Source organism: Suillus discolor, assembly GCF_016758755.1.
Source record: "Suillus discolor strain FC423 chromosome Unknown F5147scaffold_31, whole genome shotgun sequence".
Lineage (NCBI taxonomy): Eukaryota > Fungi > Basidiomycota > Agaricomycetes > Boletales > Suillaceae > Suillus > Suillus discolor.
Window position 1 is genome coordinate 485,078 of NW_024541278.1, and position 20,424 is coordinate 505,501.

General features: G+C 46.8%; 4 protein-coding genes across 4 annotated transcripts; 2 read left to right on the forward strand and 2 right to left on the reverse strand.

Annotated features, from left to right (window-relative positions):
- Positions 1 to 6,243: 6,243 nt before the first annotated feature.
- Positions 6,244 to 8,012, reverse strand: F5147DRAFT_653373 (uncharacterized protein; the record flags this gene model as incomplete). The annotated part of the gene is made up of 13 exons (XM_041433776.1): positions 6,244 to 6,320; positions 6,376 to 6,429; positions 6,515 to 6,609; positions 6,718 to 6,738; positions 6,884 to 6,950; positions 7,009 to 7,023; positions 7,059 to 7,060; positions 7,119 to 7,150; positions 7,275 to 7,303; positions 7,456 to 7,469; positions 7,522 to 7,541; positions 7,723 to 7,889; positions 7,952 to 8,012. 13 exons carry the CDS (start codon positions 8,010 to 8,012, stop codon positions 6,244 to 6,246), a joined length of 654 nt encoding a protein of 217 aa, XP_041292340.1.
- An 853-nt stretch (positions 8,013 to 8,865) lies between these two features.
- On the forward strand, positions 8,866 to 9,864 carry F5147DRAFT_653374 (uncharacterized protein; the record flags this gene model as incomplete). Its single annotated transcript, XM_041433777.1, has 6 exons — positions 8,866 to 8,946; positions 9,008 to 9,076; positions 9,134 to 9,217; positions 9,279 to 9,503; positions 9,551 to 9,601; positions 9,643 to 9,864. 6 exons carry the CDS (start codon positions 8,866 to 8,868, stop codon positions 9,862 to 9,864), a joined length of 732 nt encoding a protein of 243 aa, XP_041292341.1.
- Positions 9,865 to 12,868: 3,004 nt separating this feature from the next.
- F5147DRAFT_207632 (uncharacterized protein) lies at positions 12,869 to 13,350 on the forward strand (the record flags this gene model as incomplete). Its single annotated transcript, XM_041428590.1, has 2 exons — positions 12,869 to 13,224; positions 13,282 to 13,350. Coding segments are annotated over 2 exons (363 nt in total), but the record flags the coding sequence as incomplete, so codon positions are not given.
- Positions 13,351 to 13,756: 406 nt separating this feature from the next.
- On the reverse strand, positions 13,757 to 16,476 carry F5147DRAFT_207635 (general substrate transporter). The gene is made up of 18 exons (XM_041428591.1): positions 16,257 to 16,476; positions 16,125 to 16,205; positions 16,008 to 16,067; positions 15,922 to 15,959; positions 15,728 to 15,869; positions 15,606 to 15,676; positions 15,501 to 15,555; positions 15,341 to 15,452; positions 15,250 to 15,292; positions 14,972 to 15,186; positions 14,871 to 14,918; positions 14,770 to 14,818; positions 14,614 to 14,710; positions 14,500 to 14,565; positions 14,323 to 14,444; positions 14,196 to 14,273; positions 14,072 to 14,141; positions 13,757 to 14,012 (listed from the first exon to the last, which is right to left on the reverse strand). Exons 1-18 carry the CDS (start codon positions 16,318 to 16,320, stop codon positions 13,804 to 13,806), a joined length of 1,620 nt encoding a protein of 539 aa, XP_041292343.1. The 5' UTR covers positions 16,321 to 16,476; the 3' UTR covers positions 13,757 to 13,803.
- Positions 16,477 to 20,424: the final 3,948 nt, after the last annotated feature.

The window sequence follows — 20,424 nt, forward strand, 5'->3', positions numbered from 1 at the left end:
AATAGGACAGAAATTGGAATCAAAAAAAAAAAAAAAAAAGAACGACGTGAGACTATGACAACTAACTCCTGGCAGAGGCAACGGTGGTCTATGATGACAGTTTTGTATCTCACTGTATGTAGCTTGTATTTTCAAGCGTGGTTAGCAAGTTGTACTAACGCAGACATATCCTAGGCGCGATATGTTGGAATAGGATATATCGTGTACGTTTCGACATCTAAGTCATTGGTGTTGCACTCATTGTCCGTCTCTACAATCAGCCTCACTATGTTGAGTATGTCTCCTCGCGTAGAGTTTCTTTCTTTCTTCTGACGGGCCGCATACAGTCAGTGTTCCAACAATTTGGACGACAGATGCAGTGAGTATCCCACACTGATGCCTTCCATTACCTTCCAAACAACTGAAATACCGTGTAGGCGTGAGTGAAATTCTCGAACAACTCGTTGGTTCAATATAATGACTTCCACAGCTGTGAGTTTATTTCGAGCCTGTGATCATCCAAAGCTGATAAATAATGCTGCTGGATTCGTCAGGCCTTATCATATTCAAGGCACATATTTGGACGTCTGAAGTTGTAACCGTAATACTGGGCGGTGAGCCATACACCTCCCTGGACCCTGATATTGACTTGACTGAAATATCAAGTCATCATGATCGCTCGGTTACATGCCATGTATCAGCAATCCAGAAAGATGCTGATATTTCTGGTTGTCAGCTTTCTGGCCACTGCCATCCCCAACGTAGTGATGATCACAATATCGATGATGGGGTTTTCGGGGGGTAGGCTTTCATTATGTATGAAATATTTAATCAGGGTCACTGACAAATACCAGAGGAATTTGTTCTCTCCGGCACCTATCAGTGCAACCTTGGCTTCAGTTCTGGAGTTTTGCTTTCCGTGACTTGGATACTTAGCACTGTCTGGGAGGTCCTCGCTCTATGTCTCGCGGTCTGGATTACTGTGAAGCACTTACGTGAATTGCGACAACACTCGACAAGAGGTATTATCGGGGACTGTTTCACGGTCTTGATGCAGACTCACATTAGTTACTTTGCAAGGTAAGTTCATAATGTGAATGTGTTTCTCTTGTTCTGCTGAAGTTTTGTACGCACTAGTTTTTTGGTTATGTCTTGCTTCCAGATGGCTGGTTTATTCTCTCCGACATTCTCAGCGGTATGTCGGTCACCGACCTCTATGTGCGTACATGATTAATCAATTCTATAGGGCGAATTGTCCCTGGGTATCGAGATTTATTATGGTTTCGTTTCAATTTTCGGGATGGCGCAGATGTCTGTGCTAGGACCACGCCTCATCCTTGGCATTCGAGAGTATTATGCAAAACTCGTGGTCGACTACGATACAGCAAGTGCTATGACTTCAGTTGCTTTCGAGGAACGCGTCCATGTGGAAACTAGCAGTAGCGTGTAGTGTAGAACATTCTCGTTTTGCAGTAGTCTGCAGGGAGTGGGATATTTTTATTTATTTATTCCAGGTTTTGTTGCGGTACTTATTTATGTAAGTTATTACTTGATAAAAATAGGCTATATAAGAGGATTTCGAGTAGATCTCTCTCAAGAGTGAGATGTTGAATGAGCCGAGAAGCATGAGGAACTGAAGCAGTGTACCGTTGCTCGACTTGGCTCTCTCGCATGCCCATTCGCTCAAGGAATCAGAAGAATGATTGCCATCACGCGGAGAAAGGAAAGACCAGTGCTTGGTGCAAGTGTAGATGGACAGCTAGTGCCAGCAGAGATGTCTGATTGAGAACACGTAGCAAATTACTCAGGTAAAAATTTCTGTATGTCTCCTTAGAATATACTTTGGAATAAAAGATAACTTGGATCAATACCATCACAAAAGTAAGAATAAATAAAAGTAAATTCCCCTGCTCTTCGTAGAGCACCAGACAGCCATTAACTTCACCGAGAATTAGAATTACACACTACTGCCAGTCGATATATGCACGCGTTCCTGGAAAGCGATTGAGGCCATACCAGTTGCTGCGTCCGAATCGGTCACAAGCTTGGCGTGATATTCTCGAACACTAAGAATCAGGCGTGGTCCTAGCACAAACTGCACGATCTCCAAAATCTGAAGAAACCCAGCATAAAGTAGAGTGTTCAAAGTATATTCCTATAGAAACGATGAACCATGGTAGCATGGAGAGGTTGTAAGTGAAACATCGACATACCGTTGAGAGTGTTGGAGAGAAATCAAGAACAAGCTCGAAGCAAGAGACGGCAATAAAGCTACGACGTCCAAGCATTCAGTAAAAAAAAGAAATAATAATCGCAACATGAGCTTACCTAGCAAAGTAAACCATGTGAGTTTTCATCAACACCGTGAAACAGTCCCCGATAATTCCTCCTGCCGAATGTTGTCGCAGTTCACGGAAGTGTTTGACCGCAATCCAGACTGCGAGACATAATGTGAGGACCTCCCACACGGTGCCGAGTATCCAAGTCATGGAAGACAGAAGTGGCATATCTTGTGCATAGGAAAACGAGCACTGATAAGTGCCGGAGAGATCGAGTTCCTCTGGTATTCATCATTGAGCCCCATACACGTGCATTTCATCACAATCAAGCGTACCTCCTGAAATATTCTTCGTTATAATTGCGGTTACTACTCCATCGTAGATGTTGACAGCCAGGAAGGTGACAATGAGAGATATCAGTATCTTTCTGGATCGCTGATACATGGCATACAACCGAGTGATGATGATGACTGGCAGCATGTTTCAGTTAGAAAATATCACCGAGGTCTCACAAGTCCCAAGCTCACCCCACAGCATTGCAAACACCACAACACCCGTCCAATTCCATAAGACGTACACAACCCAGCCTGGCGAATTCAGTCAGTGATCGACCTCGGATAGCACACTCTAAACACACTTACATCTGGGGAAGTATGGCGTGACAGTCATTAGGGAACCAAGAAGTTAGTAAAGAACCGCTCTCACTCCTACAGGGCACCACGGTTAACTGGAGGTGAATAGTAGGCATCTGTGCAGAAGACTCACTGTGTCTGTCAGCCAGATGGTCGGAACACTAGCTGTATACCGTTGGTCAGAAGAAGCAAAGACAGCAAATATACCAAGGAGACGTACTCAGCATGTTCAGCCTGATTATAAGATATAGACGATTAATACAACATCGAGTGTTTAGCTTTCTGAACATACGCAGCATGTAAGATTCCAAGGTAGCGCACCTGAAATACTTTCAAGTCAGCACGACATGACAACCGTGACAAACGAGCTACATACGCCGAGATACAGAACTGTCATTAGGGACCAGCGTTGCCTCTGTAATTAAGTTTACTTGCATAATTGCTCCTCTGACATGAGACTCTACTCACCCAGACCAATTCAACCTATAAAGGTTTCTTAGTGAGAGCTGCTCCGGACATAGCATTGACATACCTCTTGTCCGAAGGTAAGTGCTGAAAATACTCGTAAGACATCAACACTAGTGCTGCAATATTATCATGCTTACCCCAATCATATGTCACTCCAACAAAGGCGACAACTGCGAAACCGCAGCCAAAGTTAGATCGAGTCAGCTTCAACATCTAACTGCTCTCCACGAACCTAAAAAATAACTTAAAAAACGATTGGCATCGATGATCGGCCACCAAGTGGGGTCATCTGAAACTATGGTCATGTTGATAGAGAATGAGTGTAAGTGAAAGGCGAACTGGGTGGACGTATGACGATGAGATTCGCGCTATATATACGTATACCACTATCCAGTGCTTGAATATATCAAAAAGTGACATCTGTACACTCCACGTAGAAATTACAGTTGCGGGAGCTGAAAACTTGACGCTCTCTTCCTCAGTCATTGGGCTTTCGTATCATAAGGATGCCAAAATGGTTAGTGCAGAATCTTCAATTTTGCAACGTGGGTGTGAAGGTCGATGACCGTCGTCCGCAACGTTCACTTGATTGTGGAACTGTAGAGTGCCATGAATCCGTGTATTCCTTAGGTTTAGTTACAGGGTCATCTGTAGCGGCTAGAGAGGTTTGGCTATGCAATAGAGTGAGCTCTTGGCAAGTAGTTGAATGAGAGAGTCGGAGGTACGGCAATTTGTGAACGTGGGACAACGCGAAGAGACAGAACTAGGGTGCCATGTATAAGTGGTTTACGATAGTGACAGCTAGAAGTTGAGATAGACGAACCGAGAAGCACAAGATATTTGGCCCACTTCTATATGCTAAGCACGGATTCATTGTATCGTACAAAATCGGCGTTTGTCGCTGAATTGCCACACATGCACCATGTATGAGCCCTCTCTATGCATCATCATCTTAACCGAACGATACGGTGATGCTCGCATCTAGAAGAGGATACGTTAACGGCACCTGCTTGAGGGACAGCACCGACAGGGAGGGCACCTCCCAAGTGAATCCATGGATCTCGATGACTGGAGGCGCAAGCTTTAGGTTTGTAGACCCGTGTCAGATCATTGAGTTGTTCGAGTCTTGACCAAACCTAACCTTGAAAACATCCGTCGTACACACCAAGGGCCAACACATCATGACATTGATCACGTTGTGTTGCTGTACCGTACGCCCACGCACTGTCGCTAAGTGCACATCCGATCGCGAGGGACAGCCCTGATAGACTTTGGGGGCTGATTGATGAAAAGTAGGACGAGGTTGCTAGCATAGGAAGGGGGTGGTTCAAGTTTTGCCATTCGCATATACTCTGTTGTGGCACTCGAGTATGCTGGTCTTTAGATGCCGAATGTAAGTCCCTATATATATAGCAACGTTGTGTTCAGTACTAGGTCAACATACATGATGCGCCTTATTTATCAGACGACAATTCATTAACATTCTTGAACGACAGGAATTGCCTATGTATTTCAAACACTCACTCGATAGCAGGAAGACATGCAAACGAACTTTGAGTTAATTATAGGACAATACTACGACGTCGATCGCGTTTTGATAGCCATGTTGTGAAGTAAAAGTGTCCAAGTCAGTGGTCCGGAAGGATGCGATGTTTTCGGAACCGAAAAAGCTTGGATAAACAGTGTATCCGGCATTCGGGAAGATGCGATGGGATGTTGCATGTCACCTCCGTTCACTGCACACCTGGACACTTACTACCCTACTGCCATCAGGCTTCGTGTTGTCGTTGTGGTGACCGGTCCAGTGATTTACCTTAACATTATTAATTGTAGCGTTGATCAGGTACTCGACGTTCAACGTTGCAATGATTGTTTCGATGACGCAAGTCTTTCATCAAACCTTGATATATTCTCGGAGCCGTGGCCCAGGGCTACCACGTGCACTGAAACGACATGTCAAAGGTTTTTCTCGTTGTATCACACCTTGTATCATTCACAATGCACATCAATAGTCTTTTCCCCCATCCTCAGGCTCCCCTCGAGTCACTGCGAAGAAACTTTCTTATGGTATAAGCCATGCCTTATCCCACCTGTCCTTGCCTGAATAGTTGACTCGACAGTATTTGTCCATCATGGAGTTCCGACGACAACATGAAGCACAGATTACTAGTATGACAGTCCCAGTACTGGACGAATGTATCTCCAATCAGACCAACTTCAAATCGTCTAAACCACCTTCAAAGCACCACTCGCCTCTACAATGCCTCCGATATTTACGAGTCGATCTGTGATCATCTGTCCCTGGTTAGTCCTGCTACTAGACGACATGCAGTCCTTTTACTGTATCGCTCGACTAGCATATCATCTACCTGCTTGTGCCACATACTTTTTCTCTAGCAGCGCTTCTCCCACCTCTCGCTTTCTCAGTGCTCAAACAAGACCCTCCGCTGTAGTCTCTAACGTATCTAACGGCCACTCGCACATTTCCTAACAACATTTGGGAGAACTCGTTTACTCTAATCTTTCTTGTCATACATCAAAGTCCAATCTTGATTCGGATAGCTTACCGCAATGATACACAAACCTTGCTTGCGCTAATAAATATGTACGATATATCCAGACCTATAGATTTTCTATCAAGTTTGCTTGGAATCTGTATCAGATAGTTTATACTGATGAGTATCGCGACAAAACCTTTGAACAAAAAATGAGTTCGCTCCCTTTCTGAAAGAATACGGCGTGCGGCAAACACAACAAGCGTTTTCCATGCCACATGCTGATGCTGGTCGACACATGCACGTGCTCTTCAAAGGCAATTGAAGTCATGCAGAGACCTGTTTCGGAGTGAACCACGAGCTTTGCGTGATCTTTTTGAACGCCAAGGATCAGGCGTGGTCCCAGAACGTGACTATGAAGCTTGAGCCAAACGAAAATGAACCTGACGTTCCGCAACGATCGCGTCCTGTAGCGATGATGAACGATGGTCACATGCGAAAGTCAGTGTCACATTGACATACCGCTATGGCCGTTCGAAATGCAAAGGGAGGATGAAGCCGGAAACGGCAACAAAACTGAAAGTAAACACATGAGTCTTTGTTAACACCGCGAAACGGTTTCTGGCATTAAGCCATTCTGTCAATGGTCACTGCAGCTTACGGAGGCGTTTGAAAGGAATCTGGACTGTGAGGTATAGTGCGAGGACCTCCCATAAAGCGGGGAGAATCCAAGTCACCAGAGCCAGAAGTAGATTACTTGAAAGTCAGAAGCGTATTGAGTGATGCAGAAGAGAATGAACACCTCTGTGTTTGCAAACGAGCCTTGCGCATTCTAGTCCACCATTCACCAAAATTAAAGCTTACCTGACGAAACACGACTTATGACTATTGCGGCGATCACTCTGTCAGCGATGTTGACAGCCAGGAAGATGACACTGAGAGACATCTGGATTGATGCAAGGGATGCAACCGAGCAATCATGATGAGTTGCGCGTTGTGTCAGTCCAGTCAAGGTAATGCAGCTGCGTACTCACCACCCAATACTACAATCACGGCAACATTCATCCGACTTAGTGCGTCGAACAAAGTTATACAACCTGAAAAATCAAGCGATGTTAGTTAATAGCCTCGCATGATAACTTTAAACAAACTCACAGCTATGGGCAATCACTATATTGAACCAGGGTGCTCGGTAACTCACTCACGCCTGCAGGGGAGTACAGTTAATTGGATATGAATGGTAAGCAACGGTTAAGAATACTCACTGAATCTGGTACCGAAATTTCCGGAAGAGATACTACATGCTATCGGTCAGAGAAAACATATGGTGTGTGAGTGAGTAGACATACACTGGATGTTAATGCTGAGTATGCGAGTCAGCCAATCAACACAATATCAATTGCTTAGCCATCCAAACATACATCACATGCAATATACCAGAATAGCGAACCTAGAATGTCGTCAAGTCAGTACAACGTCTCAATCACACTTGTAACATGGGGTACCTACGCTGAGATAGTGAAAAGTCATGAGTGACCAATGTTGTCTCTGCCGCAGGTTAATTGTATTTTGGTGTATGTTCTGATGCGAGACTTTGCTCACCAGACCACTTCGACCTGTAAATACGTGATCAGCGAGATGATTGCTCCGGTGATGATACCGACTTACCTCTCGTCCGAACGTCGATGCTAAAATCCACCATAAGTAATACTATCGTGTTCACCCCAATCATACATCAATCTAAAAGAGAAGGCAGCTGCAAAACCGCAGGGCTAGAATGAATCAACGTCATTTGAGTCGAAAGCGTGAACGGCCACCAAACGGAATCATTTGATACTAGGGTCATGCTGTTAGAGGACGAATGCGAACCTGGTGACGGGTGGTATTGGTCTGTGCTAAATATCCCACCATGCAGCACTTTACTGCCGAAACAAGAACTAGAGGAATGGCGTATGTCCCTCCTTTGAATGCCTGAACACCGATCAGCTCTGTCTCTACTTTGCTCACCCAGGTCAGAGAGCGTCCAAGGTCACGTTCTGTTGGGATGAAAGTAAACGAAAAGTAGGGGAGATTCGAATGAAGCGAACGGATAACTTACCTGTCTTACCCGGGTTGCTCTCAGAGCACACCTCTCCGTACCTAATTCTCCTGCTCCTCATTGTTCTTTGCTGCGGCCATCGGGTTATGATGTAAAACGCATGCGTAGATCATGCACATGATGGTATAGATCCAGATATGCAAATGTCGTCGTGCACACTGACCAAGCTTTACATCCAGATTAGGTTAAGTGAATGCCAATTTCCGTGAATCGGACCTTGTAGTTTCAAATTCAGACGAGTCTGGCCTCGCGCTCGTCGATGCCATCAACACGAAGATATGATCATACTCACGTCCAGGTCTTCTTTTCCTCAAATACTGTCCTCTTTATAAAATCTGCGCCGTATCTTCAGTGTTCAAACGTTCAGTGTTTACCCTGTTTACCAGAACATCAACTAGGATATTTCCATTTGTGATGAACTGATGATGTGTGCATGGCATATTTAGTATGAACGTCTTCTGCAGGCTCATTGGCTGGGCGGTCAAGGACATTATTGATTTGTATGCGCTCAACGAAGCTCGTACCACGAATCTCAATAAGTGAAATCTGCGATCGTCTATTGTGATTGAGGTGAACACGTGTAACGGACGTAGTAAATGGGTCGTACCGTCGTAGCTAGGGTATTATTTGTAAGGAATATACTATGCTTGCACTCATCGAAATTGAAGTATGTACTTCGTCACAGTCATCCATTGTCGACTTGTCCTCGACCTGCACTGTGCACACATATAAGCTTCATTGACATCCACAGCCGACGGTCATGCACACCGCAGAGCAACCGAATGCGGTCGAAATTCAAATGGTTATTTATGGCTTAGGCCTTACGGCTCGCAACTGCCTCCAGGCTTCCTTGAGGCATGCAACAATGATTTACCTGGAACCTTCGTATCGCTTCCATTCAACCACCATCCACGATGAGCAGAGGCGGTCATTCATCGAGGGATTCAACCCAAGCAATCCAGACATCTAGCAAAGCAACAGCTCATGAAACCTCGGTACGAGGATCACTTATTTCACTCCACTCCAAACACTGACATCAACACATCCTTCGTCTAGCATAGACCCCGTAGTAAAATCGGTCGGTTTCTGAAGAAGCTCAAGGAAGATGCGAAAAAGTTAAGGAGGGTGAGTCTACGAGCATGCGTAATGAGTGTCCTAGAATACGACTAACATTACAACAAGCGCTCGAAGGATTCCCGCAGCCATAGTCCTGCTCCCCCAAATGCCTGTCGTGAGGAAAGTGCTTCATCGACCCCGAATATCGAGGTGGGTTCCCATACTTATCCTTTAGTTTCTGTGCTTTCTCTAAATTTCCGTGGTCGCGCAGGCTCAGGCTGCTCCGTCTGATACAGGAGTGGAGGCTGATGTCCCATCAGCACTTCGGGATGCACAAGGTGCTACGGAGCAAATGCATTCACCTTCGGGACGTGCGATAACTGCTGCATCTGCTGGCAAGAATGCACAAGAGGATCTCCATATCGCAGACAAGTTGGAGGACACATATCTCCAACCACTCAGGATATTCGATGCTGTTGTCGGAAAGATCTCGGATGTATGGGCCTTCTCCTCTATTGGAACCGAACTAATGCCGTTCCACAGTTACATCCATATGCAAAGATGGCGCTGGGCGTGTTGTCTTGTGCAGCTAAAGTACGTTTTCTTTTCATCTCTTCCTATCTTACATCGCTCAGCAATCATTCGCGCAGATTATTCTAGCTCAAACAGACCGCGACGCAGCGGTACTCAAACTTCTCAAGAAGTTGTGTCAAGTTTACGGCTTTATAACACAAGATCAGATGCTTGGCCAAATCTCGTCGATGCGCATTATCCTCGGACAGATCTCTCAGCAGACCCTTGAATGTGCTCAATTTATCAAAAAATATTCGGAGACCATTAACTTTTGTGAGTCTTAACAAACTGTCACGCTTTGCACCGTCTCAAGTTTCTATTGATATCACAGGGAAGAGACTCGGAAAGAACATCGCGTCAGAAACAAAAGATACGATCCAACAGTACGGCGACGTGTTAGATACGCTTATGCAAAACTTCCGGGATCAAGTCGCTCACGACGTAGCCATACACATCCACCGTACGGGTACGCGTTCAGACGTGCTTGTGATTTTGACATATACTCATACCTTTTCAGGAGAAATACTGGATCTCAGTGGTATGACCTATGCAGCTGGCGCAGGCCTGGATACCAGGAAACAATGTCTCCAAGGGACGCGCACAGGAATCCTTTCCCAGATTACGGAATGGGTCAACAGCACTGGGGACGATGTTCCACGCGTGCTGTGGTTATCCGGCCCTGCAGGTACGGGAAAGTCGGCCATCGGCCACACCATTGCTAAGTGGTTCAACGACGTGGGGGGGCTCGGTTCGTGCTACTCTTTTGACCGTCAGCGAGAAGCGGACCGTCGCCACGAAAAGATCTTCTCCACGATCGCGCGCGACCTGGCTGACCGTGACCCGGAAATGAGGCGGGCATTAGCAAATGCAGTTCAGACCTCGAATTCGCTGAAGAATACAGAGGATATCACCCAGCAGTGGCAGAAGCTTCTTATCGAACCACTGGGGAAGTCATCTGGGTCCACTGCGGGACCCATCGTGATCATGATTGATGCGCTGGACGAGAGTGGCGGAGCAGAGACGCGGAGAGACCTCCTCCGCATTCTAGCTGGCAAACATCAAAACCGCGACGTTCCCAAAATCACAAATCTCCCACACAACTTCCGCTTCATCGTCACCTCTCGCCCGCTCGGCGACATCAAAGACGCGTTTCGTGGCGTTGAGCATATTCGACAGATGTCCATGGATGATATCCCAACAGCAGACGCAAAGCGCGACATCCATGCTTACGTATCCAAGGAGTTAGAGGAGATAGATTTCCAGCACGGAGAGTTCGCGGTCCTCGCTGAAAAAGCTGACGGACTGTTCGAGTGGGCACGTCTTGCCTGCGGGTACATCAAAGAGTCCCACGTAGGACTATCTCCAAACGATTGCTACAACGCTGTTGTGTCACACGATCCTGCTAAGAGAAGCATGCTGTTGCACAACATGTATAACCTCATTTTAACAAATATCATGCCCAAGGATACATCTACCCATGTCCTGCATTCACAGAAATCACGTTCAACGGCGCTGGCGAGATTCCGCTCGGTGATGGGACAAATACTAGCCACAGCAGAACCTCTCCTTTTAACTTCCCTGAACGCCATGAGGCGCTATTTTCCAACGCGAGAGGACATTTTCGACGCGGAGGTTGTTGTAAAAAGCATGGGTTCCCTCCTCAGCGGTACCACCAATCCAGATTCCCCAATCCGACCCCTTCACGCATCCTTCCGCGATTTCTTGACGGATGAACCCTCTAGCGGGGAGTTTTTCATCGACTTATCAAAGGCCCAACATAACCTTGGATTCGCGTCGCTTCGAGTGATGGAACACGGCCTACGCTTCAATATTTGTGATTTAAAGTCATCGTATCTACCTAATAGTGAAGATCCTGGACTACAAGAACAAGTCAAAAAATGCATTCCCCCACATCTGTCATATTCCTCTCGATTCTGGACGTCGCACGTACGAACCACAGCGTTCGACAATGAGCTTGCGAAAGAACTAAAAACGTTCTTCGACCACGAGCGGGTGTTTTTCTGGCTCGAGGTACTCGCCCTGATCAGTGCTCTCAGTAGTACGGTTCGTGCCCTTTCGCTCATTCATCAGTGGTTAAGGGTGAGTACATCGCTACGGAGTGTCAGGTAAAGTGCTGACGTGCAACATCAGGGCCATTCCGAATTTAAAGACGTCTCGTCGACTGCAACGGATATCCAGAGATTCATTCAAGTCTTCGGCAGCATGATTTTACACAGCACACCGCATCTGTATGTATCAGCACTCCCATTCTTGCCTGCCAACTCTCCGCTATCGAAAATGCTTTCTGCACGATTTCCGAATATTCTTCGCGTAGCATCTGGACGTGATGTGAACTGGCCGGCTGTCCAGACTGTGCTCAGTGGGCACACTCATTATGTTGTATCGGTCTCCTTCTCGCCGGACGGCACTCACATTGTCAGTGGTTCTGTGGATAAGACAGTTCGGCTGTGGGATGCTGCGACTGGTCAGCCAGTCGGTGAGCCCTTGCGGGGGCACGCTGATGGTGTCTGCTCGGTCTTGTTCTCGCCGGACGGCACTCGTATCGTCAGTGGTTCAAGAGATAAGACAGTTCGGCTGTGGGATGCTGCGACTGGTCAGCCAGTCGGTGAGCCCTTGCGGGGGCACACTGATGATGTTTCCTCGGTCTCGTTCTCGCCGGACGGCGCTCGCATTGTCAGTGGTTCAAAGGATAAGACAGTTCGGCTGTGGGATGCTGCGACCGGTCAGCCAGTCGGTGAGCCCTTGCGGGGGCACGCTGATGATATTTCCTCAGTCTCGTTCTCGCCGGACGGCACTCGCATCGTCAGTGGTTCACACGATAACACAGTTCGGCTATGGGATGCTGCGACCGGTCAGCCGGTCGGTGTGCCCTTGCAGGGACACACTCATTATGTTTCCTCGGTCTCATTCTCGCCGGACGGCATTCGCATCGTCAGTGGTTCTTGGGATAAGACAGTTCGGCTGTGGGATGCTGCGACCGGTCGGCCAGTCGGTGAGCCCTTGCGGGGGCACACTCATCATGTTTGCTCGGTCTCGTTCTCGCCGGACGGCACTCGCATCGTCAGTGGTTCAGAGGATAAGACAGGTCGGCTGTGGGATGCTGCGACCGGTCAGCCAGTCGGTGAGCCCTTGTGGGGGCACGCTCGTGATGTTTCCTCGGTCTCATTCTCGCCGGACGGCAGTCGCATCGTCAGTGGTTCACACGATAACACAGTTCGGCTGTGGGATGCCAAGACGATACAGCAGTCACAACAATGCACCGAGTCAGATCATCCATCATTGTCAAATGAACATCCCAATATCGAGGCCACCCCTACCACCACATTGAACACTTGCAGCAATCACTTCATTTGCTTCTCGCCCAACTCCATCCATGCGCTGCGCAACACTTTCGAGCTAATGGAGGGAGCATCCCATGACGACCGCAGCTCAACCCACTTTTTGCTGACTCGTGACAGTGGGTGGATGGTTGGGCCCAAACATCGGCTGTTATTCTGGGTTCCACCCGCTTCTCGCCACTCATTTTATAGCCCTCAGACTGCATTGGTGATACCTAGAGGAGGCGCTGAGCTTGATTTGAGCCGCATGGCACATGGACAACATTGGCAGAGGTGTCGAGACGGGTGAGTCTCTTTATAGTCCTTTCCAGTTCTCGCACTTACTAACATCAATACTTGTAGACCTTAGTACCAACAATGACCGACGGAATAGATCCATTATAGAGATTTCAGATCCAATTCAAACGTGACAGCGAGTGTACAGTGTATCATACGTTGTATTCTATTCTATACCTAACATCGAGTCCACGAGCGAACCATTTATTGAAGAGCTGACTGCGTGACTCATGATTGCTGGCTTGTGAGAGCACGTAACGACAGACAAGGCAATGTAACGAGAAATTTTCCCATATCTAGTGAATCTCTGTTGTATTAGTTGACAGTAGTGATCCATGAGCAGTCAAAAAGCGCCTGGACTTAGTAGGGAGGCGTCATGTCGTACCAGAGGTGGTGAAGGAGAGAGAAACATAATCCTCAAGGTGCACAACATCGACAAAACGACCTATAAATCCAATAATAACAACACGCCCTGCAGTGCTTTCTCTGTCTGATCGCCCCAATCAGCCAACTCCAAAAATACACACAACTCTGCAGCATTTGAGCGCGCTTAATACATACAATAATCGTGAAACTGTAATCATAAATTTATCTGGCAAACGCAATAACAGATTCTCCAGTTTGAGCTTCGAAATGCGATGGCGAAGCAGAACTCCTCCAAGTCTGCCCTGCTTCGGGACTGTCCTGAAGTCTGGGGTATGGAGGCAGATTCATGGCAGTTTCACCTGTCCGCTCCATGATACCCCGACGGACTTTGACGCCGTCGAACAAAGCGGCGGTTTCTTCAAGAGTGCGAGCTGGAGAAAGCAAAAACACAGTTTATGAGAGCTCGACGAGTCGAAGAGATCACAATCACCTCTCGTATCGATAATATACACCATCGCGAATAGGAGTTCCAAGATAAGCCATCCGCAGTAAAAGAGGTACTGTACGAAAAAAGGTCGGTCGATCAATCGAATGAATGAGATCTGACGACTTGCGTATTTCCATCCTATGGTTTCCAGTGCCACTGGATTGACGAGCGAGTTGAAAGCATTGGTCGAATAGAGAACGATGTTCTGTATGCAACGTCAGGCAGCGTTCAGGGAAGGAAGGAATGCGACCGACCATGATTGCAAACCCTTTGGCACGGATGTTATAAGGCAGGATCTCGAGCGTATACAACACAAGCATCGAAGTATACGCCAGATCGTAGAAGAAAAAGTATATGAAAATAAGCGGCACGGTAGCTGTTCGAGCTTGATCATTAGCTTTACCAGCATACATGCAAGGGGTTGAACATGCCTCTCGCAGCTGCCACATTTCCGGACTGGCTGAAAAGAGCGGTCGTGACCGTCCACATAGAGAAAGCTGGACAGATGATAAGCCTTAGATCCAGCGTCACGGAACAGTACTGACCCGTCAGCATGCCAATGTTTGAAATCAAGAAAGTCTTCCTTCTCCCTAGTTTGTCCACCACCATCACGCCCACCAGCGCACTAGCTAAATTGAAAATCTGAACGCATGAAATGCGCATCAATTTTGAGTTTTGCTTCTGAAAGACCATGGATGAACCTGCAAACCGCCGTTAATGGCTGCTTTCGTTCTAGTCTGGGTGATCCCGCTGTTTAAGCGTATATCAGGCTATGTACCATCTGAAATCCTCGAAAACGTACACCCTATTCAAGACTGTGTTGAAGTAATACGACACCAGACCATTACCGCTGAGATAGGAAGATCAACGACAATCATCGAACCAGAACGAAACTGATCAAACCTCCACTGCGAGAATACTGCGATCCATATAATGGTAAACATGCGCTGTCTGTTGCCGGGAGTCGAGAAGCACCTGAGGTAGGATTTGCCGGAGGCGTGCTCTCGTTCGAGGTTCAAAGCATGTCGGATTTGAGCCAATTCGAAAGCTACTAGAGGGTTGCGTTCGTCTCCCCCGTTTGCATGGCACCGAGCGAGAACACGGGCAGCTTGCGATTCCTGAAAATAAACGATGAACGTTGTATGATCTACTTGATGGAAGGTATCCTCGTGAATGCTCACCAAGCCTTTGGCCATTAGAAACCGAGGACTCTCTGGGATAAACCTGAAGGCGTCGAGTCACTTCGAGCAAGGTACGAGCTAACAGTCTTACCATATTAGCGACATCTGAATGATAGGAATGGCTGCTTGAACGAACGAAGGGACCCTCCATGACCACGCTGACGTCCCCGAATCATCATAACTTCCTAGGCAGATCCAAGCCGCTGATAGACATGTGAGAGACCAAATGCGTGACGTTGGATCTCACTTACAAATGACGCTGCCAGAGTACCACAACGAATTGTACAGAGAGGTCATTTTTCCGCGCTTGAATGGAATTAGAGTTGAAGAATGAGATACGAGATAATTTTGCGCACATGCGTTGGATAGCTAAGTTCGCTGATGAGTAAGGGGGCAGCATTGATGGAAAAAGCCATCCCTAAGCCGACTGAGGAATGGAAGATAAGTAAATGAGTAGACTTTTGATTGTGCATCATACTAAGCACACGAGCGCCAAGGAAGACTTGGATGGTTGTACATGAGGCTTGGGTGAGAACGCCAGCTAGCATGATGGCTGCCCCGATAAACATAGCTGCTCGCCGTCCTAATAGGTCAGATACGTAAGGAGAAAATGGAGTTCCCTAAGAACCAGTATGAGCTTTGTAGCGATGCGAACACAGTGCTACGGTTTACGCTGAGGATGCCAATACTATGTGCGGAGTTGATGAGTCCTAACGACCGTAAATAGAACTGTTACAGTAAAGCGAGCAGCTGCGTACCTAACTTCATGCCCTGCGGTTTATGGAAGTATTCTTGCCAACCGGGCAAGATTTGCAAATCTAAGGGAGCATAAGTCAACAGTCCACGATCATGATAAAAAATGTTGTGTGACTTACTATTCATCATAGATGAGTCAAAGCCATTAAGGGTCGATGATAAGAGGGGTAATATCAAACAGATGTTTAGTATCAGGATGGCTGGGTAGTCAAGGACATTATTAATTTGTATGCGCTTAACGAAGTTCGTACCACGATTCTTCCACCACGACTCCCGATAAGTGAAGTCTGTGATCGTCCATTGCGGGACTGGCATCAAGATGGACTGACGTTTAGTTGGTGTATAAGGGGACGTGAAATTCACGGTGATTAAATGATGGTTTGTGGGGTATTTATAAGGAATATGAGTCCGCGGACGCACTTTTCCTGGGCAGTGTTGAAAGGATCAACCGTATTCTGGACCTCGCTGTGTGTAGTAGGCTATGCAGTACATCCGAAGGGAGGTGAGATCTTGAAACGTGGCATTACGGTGGCGAGGGCACCAATCAATAGATATGCGCTGGAGCCTGGGAGGTACGTCACAATACCTTGGTTTCCCTTATTTACCCGGGACTCCCTACTTGTGCCAACTAATCATGGTTACACAGTAGTACAGGCTTTGAAGTGAAGTGCGCAACTTGACTTTGCTTCAATTTTTGTGTTTTGAATGACCAGGATTCGGATATGCGCCAGACCAATGAGAACCAATAAGAGTAATAGCGAATTTCAGCGTCAGTCTCTCCTGACAGCAGCAATGAGAAACAACAAGGCGGCGCATGATGCATGATCACTACCCGATATATGTAGTACAGCCTAGCAGTCCTGCAGGATGTTGTTTAAAAAACTGCAGTACAAGAAATTTGGCGTCGCTACTTTTATCGGGACCTTTAGTAGATCCAAATGAGGTCAAGTGACGTGACTCCTCGTGGGCAGAACTGGCAGAACTTGGTAAAACCATGTTCTGCCAGTGGCATTCCAGGTGTGCTACGTTGATGTGTCTCTAGATAGCCAGTCCATTCCGTGACTGCCGGCACTAGTCCCTCGTTAACACCCCCGGTGATTTCGCAAAGTCGAATGCATTCAAGTTCTCCACAGTCCCCATGCCCCCATTGCAAATATGTCCTATGGATTCTGGACAAGATCGTAGCTGACGCCACTGGAGACCGTGAAATCGGTCCCGGTAATCATCATGTAAAGCCGGCCTACTTGGATATGTTCTGCCATCTCCCCAGTCCGCCTTCACTCGGCAAGATTCATCGACGGCCCTTGTTTGGAACCGGATGCCGGCTGTTAGCCGGTGACTTTCGAAATCACGCGTTATCACTGTCAGTTCCCATCATTCAACGTTCCAGTTCAACGTCCCAGTTCAGCGTTTCATACGTTCCATGTTCAACGTCAACGTCAATTTTCGACGGTGAACAACATGCCCCGTGTACAGCAATGAAAGCAAGGCCCTCATAAGGAGCTTTTCACTCCGGATTTTGACGAGGAAGTCTATGAACGGCTCGCTCGATCTTCCACAGGACAGTCACAAGCCTTCGACGGCCCTTCGTACTTTCTTTAATGCTATCCCTTGGCGGAAGTGCAAAGAAATCTTCAATATATCATTGACCAAGACTTTCGTTGTGTATCGGCGAGAGTCTCTTTTTCAATCTTCTTAGCATGCCGGTACTCTGGCAGTGTGGGACTGCGTGGTGTGTGCAGGCAGTGCTTTCCGGTGATCGTAATTGCCCACTGGAGTAGAATGTTGTCCATGTCCGTTATGACACAACATAACCATCATCTGGTGGCTACTTCTGCTGTTGATGCCGGACCCCACTCTGAAACTGATCATTGTTAACAGTGCGATAGACTATGAGCCAGACAGATCTGGCCTTCTTCGTGCTTGGGAAAATTTACAGAGGCAGAAACGAAGCGCTCAAGACTTAAATAACTTTAGTCGCTATCAATTCAGTTCCCAAGTGAACACGAGCTTTTAGAATTGACCAGTCCTGATAATATTGATGGGCTACAAATAAGTCAAATCTATTCCAGGTGGTAGCGAGCCGCTGAATTGTGCTAACACGTAATGAATAGAATATAGACAACGGGTGAAGAAAGCAAATGATGATGATTGCGACGAGGGCACAAGTGAATGTTTCGCAGCACAGAAAAAAAGAAGCGAAATACACGCGTTGAAACCAAAAGTTCGAAGACAGCTTGGCTCTATTTCGGCAACGTTACAAGATATTGGATAGACCAGACCTATTTCTTCTCAGACCTATTTCAGAACACCAATCAAGAAATTAAATAAGTGCCACGACTTGTAACAAAAAGAAAGAAGTCCGCCGCCCTCGGCCGAGTACCCGGCATATGTGAATCACGTCGAGCGTTTCTCATGCTAGACACTGCTGCTAGTTGACACATGCACGTGCTCCTGGAAAGCGATTGAACTCATGCCAGTTGCTGCATCGGAGTCGACCACGAGCTTGGCGTAATATTCCCGAATGCGAAGGATCAGGCGGGGCCCCAGCACAAACAATTGGACGAGTAAGAAAATTCCAAGAAAGCTATTATACATCTGCATCTGCAGGGACAATGGGTCGTTCTATAGAAATTATGAAATATGGTCGCATGCAGAGACCAGTGACAGATCGACATACCATTGAGATCACCGGAGCCAGAGCAACGAGGTTGAGGCAAGACACAGTAAAAAAACTAGCACATGTAGAGCTTCATCAGCAAAAGATGACCACGATCACATTATGAACTCACCTTGCAAAGTAAACCAAGTGACTTTGTATCAACACCGTGAAACAATCCCCGATAGTCCCTCTTCCTGATAGTTGTCGCAGTTCCTGAAAGTGTTTCACAGCAATCCAGATGGCGAGACACATTGCGATGACCTCCCATAGAGTAATGAACCCCCAATAAATGGAATAGTAAAGAATTGAGTTGTCCCCAAAATCGAAAATGCACTGATAGGTTCCAGAGAGAACATACACATCTGGTATTCGTTAATGAGCCTGGTGTATTAACATTTCACCCATAATTATAGCTTACCAGACGTCAATTCTCTTAGTAACATCGCGGTGGCCGAACCATCGGCAATGGTGACACCCAGGAGGGTGACGGAGAGAAATATCAGCATCTTTCTGCGCTGATACATGGCATGTAACCGAGTGATCATGATGACTTGCTTGATGTTTCAGTCAAGTCAATGCTACCAAAGTATTGCTAGCTCACTGCCTGATATTGCAGCTACGACCATGTCCAACCAGTTCTGTGCAAAAAACAAAATACGGCCTGGCAAATCCAGTCAGTGATTGACCCCTGGGGACCACATACTCTACCTAAACTCACACCTGTGGCGATGATTATTTTGAGCCAATAAGTTGATCAAGAATCACTCACTCCTACATGGAAATATTGTTGATTAGAAGGACATGACCAGCATTGGTGGAGAATACTTACTGATTCTGTGGTTGGAATTGTTGGAACACCAATTGTACGCCATCAATCGGAAGATGCAAACACATGTATACGAGGACAAGTTGACATACCCAGCAGAATGGTGCTGATTTGAGATATGGTTAATTAGCGCAGTGCTAATTGCTCAGTATTCCAAACCTACACAGCATATATTATTCCGAGATAGCGCATCTAGTTGGTTTCCAAGTCAGCCCAATTTACAATCACACTTAAGCTACATACACTGAGATACAGGCCAGTCACGAGGGACCACCGTTGTCTCTGCTGAAAATCAATTATATTTTCACGTTGTTCTTATGATGCGGGACACTGCTCACCCAGACCAGCTCAATCTATAAAGTAATTCTTAGCGAGATGGCTGCTCCGGTAATGACATCAACCTACCTCGTGTCTGAATGTCAATACTAGAAATGGGATGAGAATATTAGCAGTTCGTCAATACTTTATTGCTCACCCCAATCGTATATTAACCCAGCACAGCCAGCAACTGCGAAATCATCAGTCGATACTGTCAGAATAATACATCAAATACGTGACAATTGTCATAAAACGGTGATACATAAACATTGTGAGTGGTCTGGGCTTGATAGGCTGTAGGAGTAATACATCAGGGCGGATCCTCCCAGCAGGTACTAGCAGGAGTAATACATCAGGGCGGATCCTCCCAGTAGGTACTGATAAGAGTGACACATTACTTGAATGTTGTGAGTGGTCTGGGCTTGCACGTGGGCGGAGTGATACATCAGCGCAGATCCTCCCATCAGGTACCAGCCGCATCAGCACAGATCCGGATCCCAGATCCTCCCAGTAGGTACAGCTGACAAGTGATGTATCAGCATTAGTCTGTCCAGTACTAGAGCCCCTTCAGTGAATTCACTCCGTCTCAGACGGACAGCCGAGTGTGACAATG

Excerpts from the sequence above, each read along its gene's own strand:
- F5147DRAFT_207635 (XM_041428591.1), bottom strand. The coding sequence starts at position 16,320 with ATGCCAGTCCCGCAATGGACGATCACAGACTTCACTTATCGGGAGTCG. Across the intron at positions 15,870-15,921 it reads ATAGTATTGGCATCCTCAGC|GGAACTCCATTTTCTCCTTA; the intron begins GTAAACCGTAGC and ends ACTGGTTCTTAG. Across the intron at positions 14,445-14,499 it reads AAATGTGGCAGCTGCGAGAG|CTACCGTGCCGCTTATTTTC; the intron begins GCATGTTCAACC and ends AAGCTCGAACAG.